At 42.3% G+C, this 20,908-nt stretch overlaps 2 protein-coding genes across 3 annotated transcripts; one reads left to right on the plus strand and one right to left on the minus strand.

Moving 5' to 3' along the window:
- Positions 1–1,662: 1,662 nt before the first annotated feature.
- Positions 1,663–11,630, minus strand: LZIC (leucine zipper and CTNNBIP1 domain containing). Its single transcript, XM_064172346.1, has 7 exons — positions 11,525–11,630; positions 10,470–10,608; positions 10,151–10,286; positions 8,981–9,079; positions 8,229–8,324; positions 6,318–6,399; positions 1,663–4,876 (listed from the first exon to the last, which is right to left on the minus strand). Exons 2-7 carry the CDS (start codon positions 10,568–10,570, stop codon positions 4,818–4,820), a joined length of 573 nt encoding a protein of 190 aa, XP_064028416.1. The 5' UTR covers positions 10,571–10,608; positions 11,525–11,630; the 3' UTR covers positions 1,663–4,817.
- NMNAT1 (nicotinamide nucleotide adenylyltransferase 1) lies at positions 11,608–20,565 on the plus strand. Of its 2 annotated transcripts, none has more exons than XM_064172343.1 (5): positions 11,608–11,694; positions 14,491–14,662; positions 15,182–15,365; positions 16,444–16,589; positions 17,957–20,565. In XM_064172343.1, the coding sequence occupies exons 2-5, from the start codon at positions 14,542–14,544 to the stop codon at positions 18,355–18,357; spliced, it is 852 nt and encodes a 283-aa protein (XP_064028413.1). In that variant the 5' UTR covers positions 11,608–11,694; positions 14,491–14,541; the 3' UTR covers positions 18,358–20,565. The 2 variants fall into 2 exon arrangements, with proteins under 2 accessions (XP_064028413.1, XP_064028414.1); XM_064172344.1 differs by having other exon boundaries at positions 11,634–11,694; positions 14,533–14,662.
- The last annotated feature ends 343 nt before the right edge of the window (positions 20,566–20,908 follow it).

Genomic DNA, 20,908 nt, shown 5'->3' on the forward strand with positions numbered 1-20,908 from the left:
CATACATTAACACTTCTGTGTGTGCAGGAGGTTCTGCCTGATGGCTTTCAGTACATCTCCCATTGTTACTGACCCATTTCTGGAGGCATGTTGAAAACAAGATCCTAAACGTTATCAAGCAGCAAACCTATTCCGACAGCAAGATACAAAGAGATAATCCAGATTAGAACTCACTTTAGAAAGAAGTCTGCTATTTAATTATTAGCCTGTTAATTTACAGTAGATATTTCAGTGTCTGGCACAGCACTGCCTTACCTAAACTTGTATCCACTAACCTTATATTTCCTCTTTTAAGACCTTAGACTAACAAGGAAGATAAAAGTGTTTCAGAATAAGTAGTGCCAGATTTTTCGGATGCTCTCACCATCAGCATCTCCTATGTGACGGAGGTGGGAAGCTTGAGTATTTAAAAGTGGAGGGAAAGAAACCTTGGGCAACCTGAGTAACTCTGTCCTCTCCCTATAGAAGTTAAAACCCCTGCAACTTCATTCTGAGACAAGGTGCCACATTTTGCACGGGTCCTCAAGAGAAACTCCATCATGAGCACTCTTGTTCCTCCCTTGTGGGTAGCCAAGCAGACAGATTTGAGAGAAGAATGGATACATTTCATTTTCCCTACCATTTCAGCCACTAATGAGACAATAGAATTCTCAATCAAAATGAACTCTATTTTAAGAGGCAAGGTAACATGATGAACTAAGGGATCTCTTAAGAAATCTTGTCTTTTTGCTTTAAGACAAAGATAACGTGCTACTTTGCCACTCAAGATCAAAGACGGGAAATAATACAAAGAGACAAAGACAGAAGAAAGAGAGACAGTGTGTTTGAAGCTTCCATTTTCTCTCTAACACTTTTGCTTTCAGATCAGTACAATCATTAGACTTACCCTACAGAGAAAGATTTAAAAAAGGAAGGTTATAAATGGCCAAAAAGAACTCTGGGCAACTTTGCTGATATTTTTCAAGTGACTATACTCTACCGTTCTTATTTCAGATGTAAAATGATAAACAAACCCCAAAAGACTTTTATTCTTCAGAGGCATGTATGATCAATAACAACTTCACAGCACTCAATATCCAAGTACTATAATCTGTATTTTACTGCAGGAGAGAAAGCTGTGTTGAAAATAAGTGATCTGCCTGGCTCTACAGCTGAGTCTGGGTGCAACTTAAACAAGCTTGTGTGCTAAACAACAAAATCATGCTTTCATTTAGCAGTTGTTCTTTTGTTACCACCTTTTATTTGAGCAAATGACTGCATATAATACAGAGATTGTGGAATTTTTCTAGCCCCTGCAGAAATGTTTCAGATTCTAGTGGAGGGACATTCCAGGATTATTTGGCAATACCAATTAACTTACCACACCTCTGAAATTAACCACTTCAAGTAGGTGCTTAAATAGCAATTTGCTGGGGTCAACATACCAATAGCTTCATATAGGCAATAGCTTCCTTGCTAAATGACATTGATAATCGGGGCATTCTACAGGACATACCCAGCCTTTGTGTCAGAGCTATGCCTTCCAGCCCTTCACAGTGCTGGGAAGGGAGTTCTGGCTTGGCATACTGAACCCTGCAGTAACACTGATCTTGATCCCATCTTTGTCCATCTAAACCACAAGAAAGCTTTTTAAAAGCATAAGGAGCACAACATCAAACTATATTAAGTCAAGAATTGGTTTAATAGGAATTGTACAACTGCCTGCAGTACAGAAAGAATCCTGAAATATTTGCCAATCAACAAAACAAGAGTTTCTCCTGGAAACATACACCTTCCCCACTACAAGGAAAAAGATTTCCATATCATTATACTGTAAACTTACAGAGATCTGTGGGAGCACTGAGAGATTTAATTTGCATACTAATGCTGCAAGCAGGTTGGGGGCTGTGGGGGGAGAAGAGTTACTTAGCACCAGTAATGAGCAGAAAGGAAAAGAAGGCAGCTACGGTCCCCATGGACTGTTTTGTTTTCAATAATTTTAGACTGTCTAATAATGCCTTTTAATAAGCTGCTCTCAGCTATAAAGCTGCAATCACAGCCTTTGTCAGAGAACACAATACTGACCCAGACAGGAAAATAGTTCTGTTGTAATGGACAGAAAGACCCAACCTAAGTCAAAGCTTCTTAAAAAAAGAAAGCCAAAAAAAAAAGTTCCATCAAAGACCTCAACGACATTGTCTTGCTGCCTACATTTCCAAAAGGACAATCTATTAAAATCAAAAGACATTCTAACCCACACAATTCCTGGCTGACACTACTCCAGTCCTACTTCACAATTACACTTGCTTACTTATAAAGTATTTTTTTTACACCCCATAAGTGCAACCTAAATCACTGATCATGTTAATTTTTAGTTCTGAGCCTACACTACCCACTTAGTCTCTATGTGATATGGAGATGAACATTGCAATCCACACTTAAGACTATTTCCACTCTACTCAATTTACCAGCAGCTCTCACTGAAGCTCAAGCCTAGCTATAAAATCCTAAGACATAGATGTGATAGGTAAACCACAGTAGTTCTCCTCCGTTAAACACAGGCTGCATCAAAGCAGTGGGTCACCTCCATTGCTAGCAAAGGCAGGTTCAACCGCACTGTTGCCAGAGCAGCCATTCCACCATGAACTCAAACTGAATCTACCCCATATTTGGGGTTGCAAGATGCTTTATAAACCATTACTAAAATAATTTCACTGTTGTCCTTTAAGCACATTTCTCATTTTTTACGATTCAAAGCACTAACAAGACAGAAACAAGATGTCTTCTTCCCTAGGAATTCTGCTCTTTCCAGTAATACTGTCATCCTTGTCTTTCCAGGAACTAACTGTGACAGCATCTATCACATTTCACAGATCATTAGCATGCTTCAAACTTAAGTGAGACACATGGAAATATACTAAATCACTAAAACCAGCACAAAATCTGTTTGTCCTGCAGATACACACACCTATCACTGTAGCAATGCAGGTGAGATCTCTGTTCAACCTCTTTTTAATATCATATGCTGAGTTAGCATCAACCTCTGTGGCATTTGGTTCTTGTACTTTGCTCTCATCTATGGAAAAAATTATCACTGAGATAAACCCCAGATAATATGTGGAGTTTAAGCAGCACAATGGCAGCTTTCTTCTCTTGATGCATTTCTGCCCCATCTTCTAAGAAGGGGAACTGAGTGTATCTGTGACTGGCAAATCACACTTCTCAGGGGTGCCAGATAATAATAGCATGTCACCACACACAGCCAAGCACTCCCCTTGCCAATGAGATTTTGTAACACTTCCTCCTCATCTGAAGCTCTCCAAAGAAAGGAAGCACTAACTCCCCATTAAAACTTACAGACTAAAGGATCCCAAACTGTCTAATGTTTAACGTTTTGCACAGAAAGAGATAAGTGGTTTCTTTGCATTAAATACTTTTGAATTATTCACCCCCCTTTTATTTTTCCAGCTAGAAGCTGTATACTTTTCTTTAGCTAGTGGTAAAATAAGAAGAGGAACAGGAATAAAATTCAGTTGATAAATGCCTTTTTTTTTTGGTTACCAACATCATGAGGTCAGCATCTGAATATATGCCAAGGGGAGAGCGGGCTTGAAATGCACATTTCTTCAGCTGAAAACGTTCTCAGTGACAAACAGGCTTCCAGTCAGCTCACACAAAATGCTAACACCTACCAAATGAGAGTGTGAAGCAGTCAGTAGCTTAAGAACAAGATGCCTAACATGGGTTTCACCAAAAAAATCCCCAGTTAATTTGGAAGTTAACCACATATCCCAAGCAGTTTCTTCACACTGGGAGATAAAAATTCAACAATATGTGATCTTAAGTCTCCCAACACCCTGACAATTATTCAGGATTCTAACTTCTTTGTGGAGGCACAGATCCTCTCTCTCCACAGCTCCACCATCTGATAAATAGACTGAGCAACACTTGCATTGAATATGTAATGAGAGCTTTCCCCCTCCAGCCCTTTTTCAACTTGTTTCTGCTTGCAAGCTATTTCATGCTATCCCAGCTATACCAGGAAATAATGATAGCATGTAGTTGTAATACCCAGAGCTAAAGAGGTCACAGAAAGGGCTTCTCATTGCCATTTCCTAGCCATTCCCTGTCATTTCAATACACAAGGTTAAATTACTCCAGAGGCCTCCCTACAGGGCTTCCATTGTTTCTCAGGCTAGGCTAGGACACAATAATGCTCGTTCATCTGCACAGCAAACAAGCAGCCAAGGGCCAGTGATGAACATCCAGTCTCATCTGGGTTCTGCAAATAGTTTGTGGAAAGATGGCATTTCAAATAAACAATGTCAGTTTTTCAGGCCTTCAACATATTCCCAGTACAAACTACTTAGTATTTGAGTTCAGACAAAGTTATGGAGTCCAGACAAACTTGAAAGCAACATGAACAATCACCCCAAAACAACCACTTGCCTGTCAGGACTGCTCCAGAGAAGGATCTGCTTGCTCTAACCACATGCAAAAAGATTATGTTTTAATAGTTAGAGAAATACACACTCAGAAAAGTTGAAAATAGCTGATTCTTTCCAAAGGCAGTCAGACCATGCTTTTGTTTTTAGAGTACCACTTAGTGTTCAGCCTCAGAGCTTATATTACTAAGGGTTACAGACACCAGGGTTCCAAAGTGCACTTAAGGCTGTTTGCTTCATATCTTCTGGTTAAAAACCCAAGAGGTTTAGGGTTTGTGTTTTGGTTTGCCTTCCTTTTTTTCCCCAATATGTTAAAAGTAGAAAAACCAAATGCAGTATGACAGAAGTCCAATGCTGCTGATAACTGGAGAGACACAAGCCTCACGCACCTCTTCATTGTTTGGCCTTCTCTACTTCAAAACTTGCTAGAGCAAAGACTTTGTCTCCTGATCCTATGAGAGGAAAAAAACACAACATTTTCAGTAAGTATTAGCAGAAACTGTGAATTTCCTTATGTACAATTTAAATCAAGCAAAACATCTGAGATCAAAAGAAATCAAACCTACATTTGAAAAGTAGAACACTTGAGCTAATTTAAAATGCCAGCCAAACAGGAGACATACTGGCTTGACAGGTCTGGCACCAGCCATGCTGTGCTGACTCTGCCTGGGATGGAGTTAGGATTCCCCACAGCAGCTCTCCTCCTGCTGTGCTTTCTGTGTGCTGGTGGCACACCAATGTTTGGCTATCCAGGCTGTCTGCTTCCCAAAGGCCAGCAGACTTGGCGTGGGAATGAGGCTGGTAGGGGACACAGCCAGGACAGCCGACTCAAGCTGAACAGAGAGATGGTCCATACCATATGACACCTTGCTCAGCAAGAAAGCCAGGAAAAAGGAGAAGGTGAGGGATCTGTTAGTAGGGCATTTGTCTTCCAAAGGAACTGCTACATAGAGAATCATAGAATGCTTTGAGTTGGAAGGGATATTAAAGATAATCTAGTTCCAACCATGGGATACTGAGGACTTACTTCCCATAAAGTGGCTGGACATGGCCTACTGATGCGAAGCAGAGAATAAGCCTTTTTATTTTCCTATCATTCTGTGCACAGCCTTAACTTTTCTTTATTAAGCTTGACCCATGAGTTTTTAAAATCATTATCTCCCCCATCCTGCTGAGCAGAGGAATGAGAGAGTGGCTTGGTGGTTACCTGGAGGCCAGCCAAGGTCAACCCACCACACAGAAAGAGCTTCTTACAAAGCACCTTCTTGAACACAAGGGTTCTCACCTTGCTCACACTCTCAGAAAGAGGAGTTTTCACAGGTAGGTCACAGAGACAGTTTACTTGTACCCTGAAATAGTCTGGCACGTTCCTGCCATTCACAGTTCTTTCATCACAGTTCTAAGTAATGCTAGGTTGAACTGTTGTGTTTATTTTATGTACATCATAACTGAACTTTTGGTCTTGTCAATGTAATTACTTTTGACAATGATGGCAAGAGTGCTTTAAAGCTCTATTTTGACAATGTGCCAATAACTGCCAAATTGTTTGCACTGAGCAGAGGAAAAAGCCCTCCTGAAGAGAGTCTTTGATGCCAAAGAGATCTGTGTTTGACTGTAAGAACACTATCCCTGCTTGAGACAAGCCCTTCAGCATTATGGGCAACACTTGACAGTTTATGGACATTTGGCACCGGATTTATTTGCTGCACTGTTCTTTCCTGATGGACAGTGCATCAGAGTTTCATTCTTAACAAAAGCAAAATGGACAATAAAAAATTAATGGCACCAACCTTTTGCTCCTATTTTCTCTTTCACAGGGGAATCAGAGCTATTTCTATTAAATCAGTGTTCAATGAGGCAAAGAAATTGCAAGTTATGACAATGAAAACTTACCAAGGTCAGTGGAGACTCTCTCAAACTGGCTCAGAGCTGCACCAGCATTTGCTGACAAGAAGGTCTCCTCATCTGGGGTGAGCTAAAGAAAAAACAAACCCCAAACAAAAAACCTGTGAGCTTGGTACCTTTACTGTGCATATTCCCACCATTTTCATGGGCAGATACATGAACTAAGACAGGCCACAGCAACTGGCAGTCTGCAGTTTAAGTGACATACTAAAAGCCAAAGCAGAAATGCAAATTATTCCCCCTACCACTGAATTTTTCCTCAGTGGTGCCCGCCAGTCCAGGGAGAGCAGATGCAACAGCACACATGCCCCTGCATGCACCACCAAGCTTCAAACTGAGCTGCAGTAATAATTTGTGATGAAAGGTTCACACTGTACCTCTGTACCAAAGCCTTTTTCTTTTGTCATGTGGTCAATACAATAATGAGCTAAGATTTAAGCTCACTTTATATCATCGACTGAGGAAAGCAAAAATATGCAGTCACTACCAGCTTGGACCATGCTAAGAGTCAGTGACCTAGAAATGGTTCTCTGCCTTCTAAGTGGCATTTGCACATGGGTATTTTGCTTTCACTTGGATGCTCTGATGCCTCATGACAGATGCCCATAAAATATTTACAGTAACATTTGGAAGGTTCAGACATTCCAAGTTAAAACTTGCTCATTTAAGTAGCTTCAGATGTATCTCGTTAAAGAAAAGCCTAAGTGTGTCAAACTCTCCATAGAGTTTGTGTCAGTTTATTTATTAATTTATTAATTTATTAATACAGGTACAGGCACTTAGAATGGTGTTGGAATGAGGAAAGAGGTATTAGTTAACTGCCTCTGCTGTGCCTTGTGACCATCTAACTGCTTCAACTTCTGCAGCATTGTGCAGACAAAAATGTACTATTTCCCATCACTTTTCACATCTGGAACACAAGTGAACCTACAATCCTAGCAAGTAGCTTACTGATCATTTTAATAAAGAGGTTATATGAAAGTGTGATGAAGTGATACAAGAAACTCATGCCAGGAGGGCATCTCTGTGCACTCAGATCACAATCTCAGCTTGGCTTTTAACCTATTCCAAAATGACATTTTTTCTCTGATAGACAAGCAATAACAATATTCTGAAAGAAAGCATTTGCTAATATCACCTAGTTGGAATGCAGCTCCTTTAAGTACTGCACGTGACCTATTTCATTATATTCCCTTATTTCCTCAGAAAGTTTAAGTCTGGAGGCACACAGCAACCCATTTCCTGCATATACCAGCTACAGAAGAAATAACAACTTCTCTTCCTCCCTCTAGTGGTAAAAACCTGGGATCGTTCTGCCGCCGGGGTGCTCACTGGGGAAATGCTCAGGTCACAGCTCAGAATCATACTTAGGTTGGAAGGGCTTCAGACATCATCTGCTCCACCCTCCTCGCCATGGACAGAGATGTCTCTCAACTAGGCTTGGTTGCTTAAGGCCTCATCCAACCTGGCCTGGAACACCCCCAGGGAGGAAGCATCCACAGGCTCCCTGGGCAACCTATTCCAGAGTCTCACCAGCCTTCTACTGAACAACTTAAGATCCAGTCTAATTCTACTCTCCTTCAGTTTAAAACCATTCCCCCCTTGTCCTATTGCTAGGCATCCTTATGAAAAGTTGCTCTGCAGCCTTCCTGTAAGATCTCTTCAGGTACTGGAAGGCAGCTCCCTTACACCAAGAGGTAGATATTACAAACACTGAAGTAGATAAAGCTCAATGTATGTGAGAAGTCTTGGATAGTTCCTGCCAGGTGGATTGTTGGTAGCTGGCCAGTAAAAGACATCTTTTGGAGCTTCTATAATTACCAGTTTGTACCAGCTTATTCATTGTTCATTCATACAGCCCACTGAAGAAACTCTTTTGAGGTAGGAACAACACCTCACCTTCTCACCAAGCTTCCTGAGAGCAGTCAGGATTTCCACTTTCTGCTGCGTGTAGAGGTCTCGTCCCAGTTTCCCAACCATTAAGTCTCGGTCCATCTGCATAGCAGGGAAAAGAGAAGTCAAAATACATAAGCAGCCCATTAGCTTCACTCCACACAACAGCCTGAGAAATGCAACAGGCCAAACGCTAAGTATGGCACCTGCAGAGGAAAGGAGCAGAGCTACCCCCAACTTAAGAGATGGCTGTGAATTTCAGCTGAACATTCTGCAAACACTCTTTGCATGTAACCTTATCATGCTGGACTTCTCCAAACTCGAGTCTCTTAGTCAAAGACTCAAAATGATGGATTCACACATCACTGATCCATCAGATTTCATTTCACTTTATCTGGACCTCAAGTTCAGTCTACATCTCTGAAACACTGAGTGTGCTCTCCAGCCCCTCAGTACAATTACAGCTGGAGAGTCTCCAGATTTTCTGTTTGCAGTTAGGCTCAGCTCACAGTCAGTCACATTTTTTGAAGCAGCAAGACAGAAGACAATTGAAGAAATACACATCCTCTTCCCCATTAGCACAATACACAGAAACAGAGTTGTCCTTCAGTATTTGCTCTATCTCCTTACAATGCTGTTTCCTAACACACTTGCTGCTCTCCTGGAGATCACTGTACATGTCAATAGCTCCAGCTCATACATGTCAACAATTCCAGCTCAAACAAATTATTTTTTTTACAGTGAAACAGAAACTTCACCTCTGCCAACCTTGTCCTCAGTTGCCTTGGTTGTTTCTTTGCAAACATTCTAATTACTTCTGGAGTTTTAAATGCTTGGCTGATGGCTGCTTGTATTGCCTAGAAGGAAAAGAGCAAGACAGACCAGAACTAAGAGCAGTCACAAGCTACAGCTGCATGACAAGATTAATGAAGGCTGCAAAGCATCATTAGTGTCCTCTGCATCCTTTGATACAGAGAGCTTTTTTTTCTGCTTAACTATGGAAGTGAGATTAAAAAAAAAAGTATATGACCTTTATGCTGGGCTTGACAAATACACTAATTAGTGGAGCTACTGTGAGAAAGAGCTGTGCAACTTTACATTACAGTCCAGGACTTAATTTATAATAATTCCCAACATCTTCCTGATATTAGCACATCACAAGTGGACGTGGTATGCTATCTTTAGCAGTTTTAATGCCCACAGTGATGATGCCTACAGTTCTTCTAAGGGTAAGCAGAATGTAAAGGATGAGGCAAACCTAACGTTATTCAAAATCCTCTATGGAACATCAAAACTATTACGATTAAATCTCACCAGTTATGTCTGGACAAATCATGATCTCTCTGGATACAAAACCTTAAAACGTAGGGCTCAGAAGGAACAAATCACTCTTTAATTAAGCATTTGAAAAGAGAGACAATAGATCAAAAGTTTGGAAGTCAGCATAAAATAAGATCAATTCACTACAAGAACTTAAAAATTGCAGTCACTCCCACAGCCCTTTCATTTAGCCTGGTATGAATCCAACATCCAGTAAAAGACCAGGAAATGCTATCTTCATGCTTTGCAGCAAAAGGAAGAGCTCATTCTCATGGTTTGTGTAGTCCTGGATTGTCTCATACCTTTTATATTCACTTGCATTGTTTTATTTTCTAATATTAAGGATCTGATACCCTTAGTCCCTGCAATTCCCCACACTTCTTTCCTACAGTGTTATGCTTATAGTTCTACAGCACTTTTGTTTCTTTTGGAGAGGTTTAACCAAGTTTTTGTATGTGCATATATATTAAATACTAAAAACGTTAGCTACCCAGATCTAGGTTTCACACATACCTGTTTGAAAGCTATAATGAACCACCTGTGTCTATTTTCTGTTTCAGTGACTATAAGCAGAACATGAACTATTTTTAGTAACGTGTCATCCTTACCAGTTGCATCCCACTGAGCTCATCCACCAAAGTCATATCTCCAGACATAATCTTCTTCAGGGAGTCACTGATCTCACGCAGCTGTTCCAGAGTTTCTCTTTTGGTTTCTTCATACTCATCTGCATCTAGCTCCTCTCTAAAAAGCATCCAACAGGACACATTTTTGTTACCTAACACTAACATTCTACCTAAATTAAAAAGACAAAGCCACAGCAAACCACAAAATAAACCAAACAAGGTTTTGAAAGGCACCACTTGATTCTGCCAGCCACCTTAGAGAACTATTCCCACATAAGAATAAAGCATCTCTTTCTATTACCTGCATTCCTCCAGATCTTGAAGCTGCTGCATTAATCTGTCCAACTGCTCTTCCAAGTTTTGTTTTAGTTTACTAGTCTCTGTTGTTCCTCTTGAAGCCATTTTCTGTTTTCAGATGAAAATTTTCTTACATGCCACTCCTAGGAGAAAGAAGGGTTGTGTATCAACAACTTAAAGCTGATTTTAAAATGCTCCAACCATCACATAACAAACAAACAAACAAACAAAAACCCAACCAAACCAAAACCCCACAGCATGATGATGATAGAATGTCTATTCGAAGTGCTGGAAATATGAAAACCTTAGGCTGGGTCTACAGGGTTGTTATCCTTGCAGCGAGAGGGAGTTCACCAGGGCAGTAACTCAAAAGGCCATAGCACGTAAACAAGTTTGAAACCAAGTAGCAACAGTGAAAAGCTGAGGCTCCTCTATACCAAACAGATTCCACTCTTCAAAGAGACCCCTTAGGAAACCGCTAAATAGTTTCAACCTACATAAGCAATGCCAGTACAGACAAGCCAATAAACACAACAACCGGGATGCAGGCGTCTCAGGCATGCAAGCGCTTCGGACAGAACCATTGGCTGTAGAAAACGAGAACGTTCTAGAGGACATTGGTGCTTCTTTGGGTACCAAACAGGAGCCGAGGCTAAGGTGAGGGTAGCATCAATGAGATACCCCTGCCTATCGTATCGGCTCCACAGCCTCTGACCTGCCATTCTGAGGTTTGCACCAACGCCACCGGCTCCAGCAGCCGGAACAGAGGCAAGGAAAGGTAACCCTCTCCGCTAGAAAGGTGCGAGAGAGGAGAGCGAACAGCAGGGCTGCGTGTGGGAGAACCGAGAAGAAGGAACTTGGGCACTATCCGGGTCCTGCCCAACGCCAAGGCCGAGCTCCAGCCCGGCTCTTCCTGCTTGACGCCCGCACTGCACGGAGGTGAGTCCGCGCCAGCCCCACTCCCGCAGGCAGGGCCGCCCGCATGGGAAGGAAGCCGAGACCACCCTCTGTGCCCCCTCAGCCCTGCCCGCCGCGGGGCCGCCGCTGCCGCCGCCTCACCTGGGGCAGGCCGCGGCCGGGCAGGAGCGGCAGCGGCAGCCGAAGGGAGCGGGGAGCGGGCCGCGTCCGTTAGGCGCCGCTTCCGGCGCGCCCGGGCCAATGGGAGCGCGGCTCGGCTGCGCCGCCCAGTGCGGGCCCGGTGCGCGGAGCTGGCGGCGCGGCCGCGGGCGGTAAGCGCGGGCGGAGGGAGGCGCGGCCGGCTCGAGGCGGGGCGGGGGCAGCGGGGCCGCCGGGGGGAGCCCTGGTGGCCGGGGAGCCACGGGGCTGGGGCCGGAGCTGCGCCGTGAGCCCTCGGGGCCGTAGCCATATGCAGGCCTCCGGCGGAGCGGAGCGTGGGGAGGGTGCTGAAACCGGACCGGGGACTGGAGTGCTTGGCGTGGAGGCAGCTGTTAGCAGCAGTCGGCGTGCCGTGAACTCAGTGCTTAGTGATGCTTGCGTTCTACAGACAGATAAGCACGCTTAATAAAGATTTGCCTCCGAAATGTAAGTGGGGGGAAGCAAAACACACCGACAGCTGCCTGCTTACCCACAGAAGCTAACAGTTGGTTTTCAGAACCACCCCCAAACCCACTGCACCCACACTTTGATGGGGTTTTGCACAAACACATGTCCAATATATCTAAGCATGAGCAGGACTGCAAAGTAATGCATGCTAAATGTTGGTAAGGTTATGTACGAGCATGCTGAGATTGTATGTAAGCATACATGTAAAGGACTGCATCACAAGGCACCCTATTTTTCCTTCTAAAGAAGGGAAAATCATCCAGGGTATCCTAAAATTAAAGGAAAATCCGAGTGAAGACCATTTTAAGACTGTTCCCAGCTTTGTGAAACTAAACACAGACCTGCATCCAGATCTCTCATCTCTGCACAGGAGGAGCGGGGCTGCTGGTTTGGATTTTGTGGTCAACCTGCAATCATCAGAATTGTGTTAAGCACAGCCAAGCAATGTATAATTAATCAAATCTCCAGATGTTATGTAGTAACATCATCACTGGGATGAACAAATTGCATAGCTTTCCCAAAAAAGTAAGAGCATGTGAAGGGTATTTCATACAAACCAGATCCCAGCTCTGATAGTCTTCTGTTGGTTATAAGGAGGATATAACTGGAGGTAATCATGAGATGATAGCTCTTTGTCATTTCCTTCCCTCTTCACATAAAACATGCAGCTGCTGTCTGCAGAAACTGCTAGACAGAGGATGTAATTCCAAATAAGGATATGTGCAAGCTAATAAATCATATTCTTACTTTCTAGGCAGATACGGAGTGCTACAAGGTGAGTTTCTGATGCAGTGTTTGCCTGTTTCTCAAGGCTGTAAATTAGCAGTGAGAAAAAAGAGTAAGTCCAGAAAAGGCACTATTTTCAATCTTAACATTTTCTATTTTGTCTTTGCCTTTTTTGTCTTTAAAGGGGAAAATGAACCCTTTTCAAGTTTGCAGTGAGTCACTTTCTAAAGAAAGTAGAGCTTTATGCATTACAAAGGCAAGTCTAACTCCTTTCCTTGCCTGTTCCCATAGTAACTCCTCTAGCTGATGCCCCTGTGAAGACTGCATTGCAAGCAGCAGCAAACCCTTCAAACCCACTCTGCAGTAATAACGAACGTTCTAAAAGTTTGTGAAACTCTTGAAAGCACAGAGAAGTTGCAAAATGCGAAGCCTTGCAAGCCTTCCTTTTATTCCAGGGGTATTTGATGTTGGTCCATTGTAGCTGTCACAAGCTTTAGCTGTGATGATATCTCGCCACTGTGGCAGCTGGGAACATCACTCAGCTTCTTTGTAAAGGAGACAGAATGTAAGGGTGACCTTGTGCAGTGATGTTGCTGTAGAAACAATGGCAGAGTGTTCAGTGCTAACACAGATGTCTGGGACATCTCACAAACAGCAACTGCAGGAGAACGGCCTGTAACATATTCTAGTTTTCATTCGTTCAAGGAGAAACCATCTCAGCAGGTCAGAAAATTCTCACGAAAGAAAAGAACACTGAGAGGCAAAAATCTGTGTAGTATAAGGAGAAATGAAAAAAGTAGTGAAATTTCCTTATTTTCACCAATTCTTAAGCAGCAAAGTTCAAAAATGGAACAGTGCTGTTGTATTTTGAAGAAGGAGGGGAAATTTTGGTATTTAGTTGCAGCTTTTATTAAACTTATAAAATTCATTATCCCTCTGTTATCTGCTCCACCAGTACACCTGCCACTTACATTCTGCCACACCATGCAGGTGGTTGTTTTCATCCAGGGACAGCCAGAAAGAGCTAGAGGTGGTGGCTTTAATCTCTCAAAAACTGGGTAACGCAGACGCACATGAACAATTGCAGGCTGAATGTTGCTAGAAGGAAAACAGGCTGTTCAAGCTGATCTGAGATCTTCTGCCTACTGGCAGCACAAATCAGTAAGAATTACACCTCTGGAGCTACCTTTACTGGAGATGGCCTGTAGGGCTGTCCCAGCAAAGCTGTATCTGGATTTACTGGTTGCTGGAGTTTGGACACCTTCACTGGACCTTCTCTTAGGGGCATGAGCTGTGTAATTCCCTCTCAGTAGACATACCACTTCTTTACGGTGGACTTCTGGGCTATGCCCTCTGGTGGAGGGGATCCCTTAAGAATCAGCTTCAGCAGGAGGAAAGGTCTTTGCACCACAGTGTCCTGTGTGGTGTGAAGCTTCTCTGCTTCCTTAACAGCCCTTGTAAGGGAAAGGACAGGACACAGACTCAAGTTGTGCCAGGAGAGGTCTAGGCTGGATGTTAGGAGGAGTGATTGGCATTGGAATGGGCTGCCCAGGGAGGTGGTGGAGTCGCCGTCCCTGGAGGTGTTCAAAAAAAGAATGGATGATGCACTTAGTGCCATGGTCTGGTTGATTGGACAGGGCTGGGTGATAGGTTGGACTGGATAAGCTTGGAGGTCTCTGTCTCACCAGACAGAGTTGATTCTATGAACTGTTTTCCAACTTTGTCTCCTCTTGCAGTGACTGGTAACTAGCACCAACGTCCTCCCTTTGCCTCTGTAGCTGCAAGGAATGGCTATGGAAGATGACAAGAAGACTGAGGTAGTACTGCTGGCCTGTGGCTCCTTCAATCCCATCACCAACATGCATCTAAGGCTATTTGAGCTGGCTAAAGACTACTTCAATGAAACAGGTAGGATGGTAATGCATATCATCCACAACAGCTCTGATAACTAGACACTGAAATGGTAAGGGGAATATTTTGTGGCTGTGAATGTCTGTTTGACAGTGCCAGGTATTACTGTAAATACTAATTAGATATTGAAGCTAATAAGCTTGGAAGTGTCGTAGAAACTCATGTAGGGCAAATATGTGAGAGAACAGTCATATATGTATTGCTTAGTACTAATTTTAATGAGCTAAAGCACAAGTTTGATAGTTATTTCTTTACAGAAATAGATCCTTCTGATTTATTTTACTAAATCTTTAACTGAGCAGCCTTGCACAGTGTCAGAAGAGTTTCCACCGGGCTGGCTATCAGAGCTGGCACTCTGTTCAGTTACTTTTCCACTGGGCTGGCTATCAGAGCTGGCACTGCTCTTCTTGGAGATTGCAGTGCATAAAGGTTAGGAAAGAGTTTGAATACAATACAGTGGGAGTAACATCTGCTCAAGCACTTGTCATGTTCTTGTGTGATCTGTTTTTTCCGCAGGAAAATACAAAGTCATCAAAGGAATCATTTCACCAGTAGGTGATGCCTATAAGAAGAAAGGTCTGATCAGTGCAGATCACCGAGTAGCTATGGCAAAACTAGCTACAAAAAACTCAGATTGGGTGGAAGTGGATGATTGGGAAAGCAGCCAGAGTGAGTGGCTGGAAACGCTAAAAGTTTTAAGGTATTCCTCAGCCAAATCCTCAAAAGTCTTAAGTACCTATAGAAGGATCAGGAATGTGTTAGCTCTAACAAGTTGGAATAATAGCAGGCTAACCCCAAATTGCATGAACAGACTCAGGGAATTCAGAAGTACTATTTATACCAGCACTGCAAATCAAAGATTGCACCATTGCTGCTAAATGTGCTGAAAAGGTACTTGTGAGGAAGGAGAAAAGACTAGAATAAGGTAGGGACATGTTACACAAGCTTGCCTCATTTGATTCTCATTCTGTTGTGCTGTCCACTTACATATTTAAAGGTTGGTATGAGAACTCTCTGAAGGAACATTTACTTTAAGCTTCACATTTTCTACTCCTCCAGTCACTGCTGCATACCTAAGAGAACAATACAATAATAGGATGCCTTCCCCTCTCCCCTTTTTGGAAAGAAAGGAATTAGGTGTAGAGAGGAAAAGGGGTAAATCACCCAAAGAATAGTCTTGCTTCAATTTGGAAGTTAAGAGAAAAAAACAATAAACCAAAGGTATTTAGGGTAGAGGAGTTACAAAAAGGTGTGGGGCAGGGAAACAAGATGCAAAAATGTATATACAACCAGATTGATGGCAATGGATGGAGGTAGATTCAGGAGGTGGTTGTGCCACCATGTGGTAGGGTGGCCACGTGGCAAAAACAGGAGCAGCAGGAACCAGGGTGCTGCTGGCAGGCAGGGCAAAGAGAAAGAGAAACAGAAAGTTCCTCTGTTTCTATAGGGGGTCTACACTGGAAGTGGGAGTGGGCTAACCACTACACCTGGGGTCAGGTTCAGACCACCCCCAGCAGGGTTAACCCTTTACAGTTATTTAAAACAAACCTTTATTTAAAAAGAAACAAACCAACCTTGCAGGTTTTGCTTTGAAATCTTAGCACTTTGACCAGCTTCTGACCCAGCTCTTACAAGTCTGTGCTCCATCAGATCTGTTCTTGTGTGGATTGGCTGTGAAAGCACTGTGTGAGGGAGCAGTGCTAGATTATTTAGTAGTCCAGACTCTTCCCTACATTCTCCTACATCTATAAAATACATAAAATACATCTGTTTTGCAGGTACCATCACCAAAAGCTTTTACCTCCTGATCCTGCTAATAGTCTGCAGAATGCTGTACCTTTAACAAAGCCAGGACGGAAGAGGAAACAGGAACCAAACAGGCATGATCCTGTTAAAAAGAAAAACCAAAGTCCAGATATAAAAAGTTAAGTCTGTTTACTAGTTAAATACTTAGCAATACTTGTTACTTCAGGGGAATTGTGCTGATGAGTAACTTTTGTGCAGAGTAATTCTTGGTTCTGATTTCACTGAGACCCCACAGCATAAAGCAGCAGGCTTTGTGAAAAGATGACTGTACAAGTAGAATGCAGAGGACATGAAAAATGCTCAGGATAATCAGGAAATCTGAACTGGAAAAGGTCTGTCCTATCTATTTTACCTCTAGCACTTTGATAAGATGTAGCTAAAGCTGAGCATTTTGGATCATATTGTAAATTGCTAAAGAAAGATAGAAGAGGATTAATTGCTGAAGAAAGATAGAAGAGGATTAAATGCTGAAGTTCCAAATGTATCTGGGCATGGGGTAATTTGAAGTGGTAATTTCAAACTTAATACAACAGGCTTTGAAATTTTAGGGTAGCATTTATTTTGGTTATTGCTTTTAGAGCTTAGCTTTAGTTCTTTAGCTTAGCATGTAGACATTTATATATACTAATTATGAGTATTCAGGAAGAATTTGAACAGCCTTGCACAATGACCATCCTAATCCTATATGTTAGCAAATCTTGACTTCTGCCTGACTTTGTCCCTTGAGCCTTTCCAAATTCTAGTGTTCAACTGTTTGAATTACATTCAGAGAAAAGCATCAGGCAGGCTTTTTTCATACTGTGTTGGCAGAAGTTTTACTACATTCCTGCACCCTCTGACATTGCTGCAAACTGCAAATCTGTAGTGCTCTCCATTTTGCTTCCATTACTTGAGGGTGGTTTCTACCCTACTGCTTCTTTAGATTCCCTATAAAGCACAGGAGGGTAGAGAGTTCTCTGTACTCAGGTCACACAGTCTGTAGTTTTTTGGGGGTTTTTGGTTGTACTTTCTTTGCTTTTAAATAATCCCCTCTGCCTCCTGTCCTGTAAAGTTAGCTCTCTTCTGTAACTGTGGAACGTCAGATGAAGTTTCAGCAGTGTTGCAGGATCCTTTTATGCTTTGCTATTCTGGAGTCTTCTCCATATTTTCTTTCACTTTGATCCTCACATTGATTGATTTACCCCAAAACTAAACGAGCATATTGGAATTTATTTTCCAGTCACAGAATCACAGAACCTTAGGGGTTGGAAGGGACCTCCAGAGATCAAGTCCAGCCCCCCTGCCAGTGCTTTTCAATGAAGGGACTCCCATGAGCTTTTTCCTGTATTGAGGCTACTAATCCTAAATTACCTACTCTGAATCTTCTTATTTTTCTCACTGTCTCTTCTTAACTAAAGATGTCTAGAAATTAAAAATAAAAAATGGAGTTAGCTAAAAGCTGATGGTCTAAACCATCCATATTTTGCACTTGTTTTTCTTCTTAAGGTGTCCCACAGGTTAAACTGCTCTGTGGAAGTGACATGCTGGAATCATTTGGGATCCCAAATCTGTGGAAGTTGGAGGACATCACAGAAATTGTGGAAAACCATGGCCTTGTGTGCATCAGCAGGGCTGGAAACAGCGCTCAGAAATTCATCTACGAGTCTGACATTTTGTGGAGACATAAGGATAACATTCACCTCGTGGAAGAGTGGATCACAAATGACATTTCCTCCACTAAGATTAGGAGAGCGCTGCGGAGGGGTCAGAGCATTCGTTACCTAGTGCCTGATGTAGTTCAGGCATACATAGAAAAACATAATCTGTATAGTCCAGAGAGTGAAGACAGGAATGCTGGGCTTATCTTGGCTCCCTTACAGAAACAGGCAGGTGAATCCAAGAACTAAGAGGCACCAGACACCCAACTTTCTGCTGTGCAAAAAAATACAGTCTGGTACAGGAAAATATGGGCTTGTGAGATTTTTTGTTTGTTTGTTTAGGTTTTTTGTTTGTTTTTGAAGTAAGTAGTGAGCTAATTCTGTGGCTTTAGTACCTGTGTAGTTGCTGTTGAGGTTTGGTGCATTTGGTAATTGGACTTGCATAGTCTTTTTAAAATTCAATAATATGATTTTCATGTTGAAACATTTTGTCTCAGTGCTGTGAACTAAGGATAAGAATGCACACTTGAATAGGAGAGCTACAGATTATCAAAGTAACTGAATGCTCTGATTAGTTTTAACTCTGGCTGCTGTTTATAAAAGAACAAAAACGTTTGTAATAACTTTTGGTGTCTTAACAGACAAAGCTATTTCATTTCTTCATGTACCATTTACTGATGGTAAAACTATAGAGAGAACTTCTTCCAAAGTCACCAACATGTGCTGCATCTCAAAGAAATTACTTAGCTCTATCTTGGAAAGGAAAAATATACTCCTAGCTGAAGTGGTGTTAGACACACCATGCTTCGAGCTGCCTGTTGTGTAAACATCCAGTCTGTTTGTCTGCTGTTGTGCAATTAGCTCCCAGAAATGCCTTGTGCTTTACCTTTCCGTTTGTGTTTCCAGAGCTGTACATTAAGCTCAGTACTGTTTCTCATGGAAGGACAGACCTACTTCCAAAACTGGTTTATAGCCAATGATTTATTGGATAGAAATTAATAATGGTGTCATTGCAGGGATTCCCAGACAGTTGTCCCTTTATTCCAAACAATAAAAGAGCTTTTACTTCTGAACCAAATGTATATATCCAGAACTGCTTTCTGTGGGAGGAGCTGAGAAGTGGTAGGATATTAAGAGTGTATGTAAGTGAAACGGTTTGGTTTGCTAGAAATCTTGTGTTGAGTCTAACTGTGTAATGTCTGTATTATGTGAATGTAAACTAGAGAGGCACTGTGAATGCCATGGGGATGGAATTCTACCTCCCTTCATTTGCTATCATCCCATTTTTGTTTGGATTCTGTGCCTTACTAAAAATATCAAGGTTTCCAATTGACCCAATGGGTCAACAGCTTTTTAATGAGATCTCCACAGCATGACTCTGTTCACATTTTTCAGACCAAAAACTCGAGCAGGATGAGAGACATGTGAGCCTAGATGCTCTTGGGCAAGTCTGTAACCAGGGACACATTCCAGGATCACAACTGGCACAATCCATCATCCTCCTTCCCTGGGCAGGGGATCCCCAAAGAGCTGAGGCAGAAGTCTTGGCTTCCTTAGCAGCTTAGGGGGAGTCCGGAAACCAGAAACCAAACACAGAATATCACAAGGGGCCTAGGATCTTTACATCTTGTATAAAACCCAGCAGGGGAGTCAAAACACTGTTAGGAAAACCTAACTAGCTAGCACTGGGCATACAAACTTGGAGTCCCACATGAAATTCTGCAACTTCCATACATTACAACACCTGTTCTGCCAGTTGTAGCCTGCAAAGGTGGCTGGCTGAAGAGAATCTACAAGGAGATCAGTGTAATAAAATTGAGTCACAGCTTAGAAGTGCACCTGTAGCTGCACTGTGACAGATTAAAAAAAACAGATCATGTAGCATCAAGTAGCATCATGGATTCTTAGATTTTTTTTCTTGATGGCTCCTGCATCACATGTGCTGTCTGCTGTTTCCCCCCTACAGCTCTGACCAGTTTACACTGTCCTCTGATAAAAAGGCTGAGTTCATTTGTCATCAATATAGTAACAGATAAATTATGCCTCTCCTGACACCTCAGCAGTCAAACTGCCAGACCTGATTGAAGATAACTATTCTTGATGATGTGTAGGAAAGAACAAGACCTACTTCTCTCTTTTGCTGTCTATCTTTATTACTGGCAGCAACACAGGACAAGAAAGATTTATCTTCAGCACTGAAGTCAGCCAGCATGCTTGTGAGTAAACAGAGAAAGCTCCTTGTTTGTGTGGTCACTTTTCAGAGTAAAACTGCACTTTAAATCTAGGTTTATTCTTCCAGTAAATGATGCTGGGGTGTGTTGATGCACTTGTGTAACTTTAGAGAAACTGCAAATTCACTAGGATGTTCTATAAACTTTTGATCTTCAGTGATAACATTTCACTGGGTTTGCTGTAGTTATGTGTGATGGGTCTTTCAATAAAACAGACTGCATGGAATATGCTAACTTTAGTCAGCCCATTATTAACCAAATGTGATGTCTGATGACTGCATGGCTTTGGAGTAGGGAGAATGGTGTCAGTACAGTTATGTCTATGCAAAACAGAATGGTGTGCAAATATTGCTGACCGCTGAACATGGATATTTTGCTTTACTAGTGGGATCCATACATCTGTTACACCACCGACGACCTGCTGTTCTAATCAGTTGTACCTATCAGCATCACAGTCAGTGGCATGCTGTAGGCAAAATTGTTAGAAGGGTATAACTTCCAAGAGCAGACTAGATCTACAAGAGAATCTGTAGCCTTAAAATGTAGAGTTTGTGGAAAATGCAGCTCAT

Source organism: Pogoniulus pusillus, chromosome 36 (genome assembly GCF_015220805.1).
Source record: "Pogoniulus pusillus isolate bPogPus1 chromosome 36, bPogPus1.pri, whole genome shotgun sequence".
NCBI classification, from domain to species: Eukaryota; Metazoa; Chordata; class Aves; order Piciformes; family Lybiidae; genus Pogoniulus; species Pogoniulus pusillus.

What these genes read in the sequence shown, in the direction of transcription:
- LZIC (XM_064172346.1), bottom strand. Translation starts at nt 10,570, where the DNA reads ATGGCTTCAAGAGGAACAACAGAGACTAGTAAACTAAAACAAAACTTG. An exon ending in CAAGATCTGGAGGAATGCAG is followed by an intron (nt 10,287 to 10,469) that starts GTAATAGAAAGA and finishes GATGCTTTTTAG; the next exon opens with AGAGGAGCTAGATGCAGATG. An exon ending in AGCTCAGTGGGATGCAACTG is followed by an intron (nt 9,080 to 10,150) that starts GTAAGGATGACA and finishes TTTTCCTTCTAG; the next exon opens with GCAATACAAGCAGCCATCAG.
- NMNAT1 (XM_064172343.1), top strand. Translation starts at nt 14,542, where the DNA reads ATGGCTATGGAAGATGACAAGAAGACTGAGGTAGTACTGCTGGCCTGT. An exon ending in AGACTACTTCAATGAAACAG is followed by an intron (nt 14,663 to 15,181) that starts GTAGGATGGTAA and finishes TTTTTTCCGCAG; the next exon opens with GAAAATACAAAGTCATCAAA. An exon ending in GAAACGCTAAAAGTTTTAAG is followed by an intron (nt 15,366 to 16,443) that starts GTATTCCTCAGC and finishes TCTGTTTTGCAG; the next exon opens with GTACCATCACCAAAAGCTTT.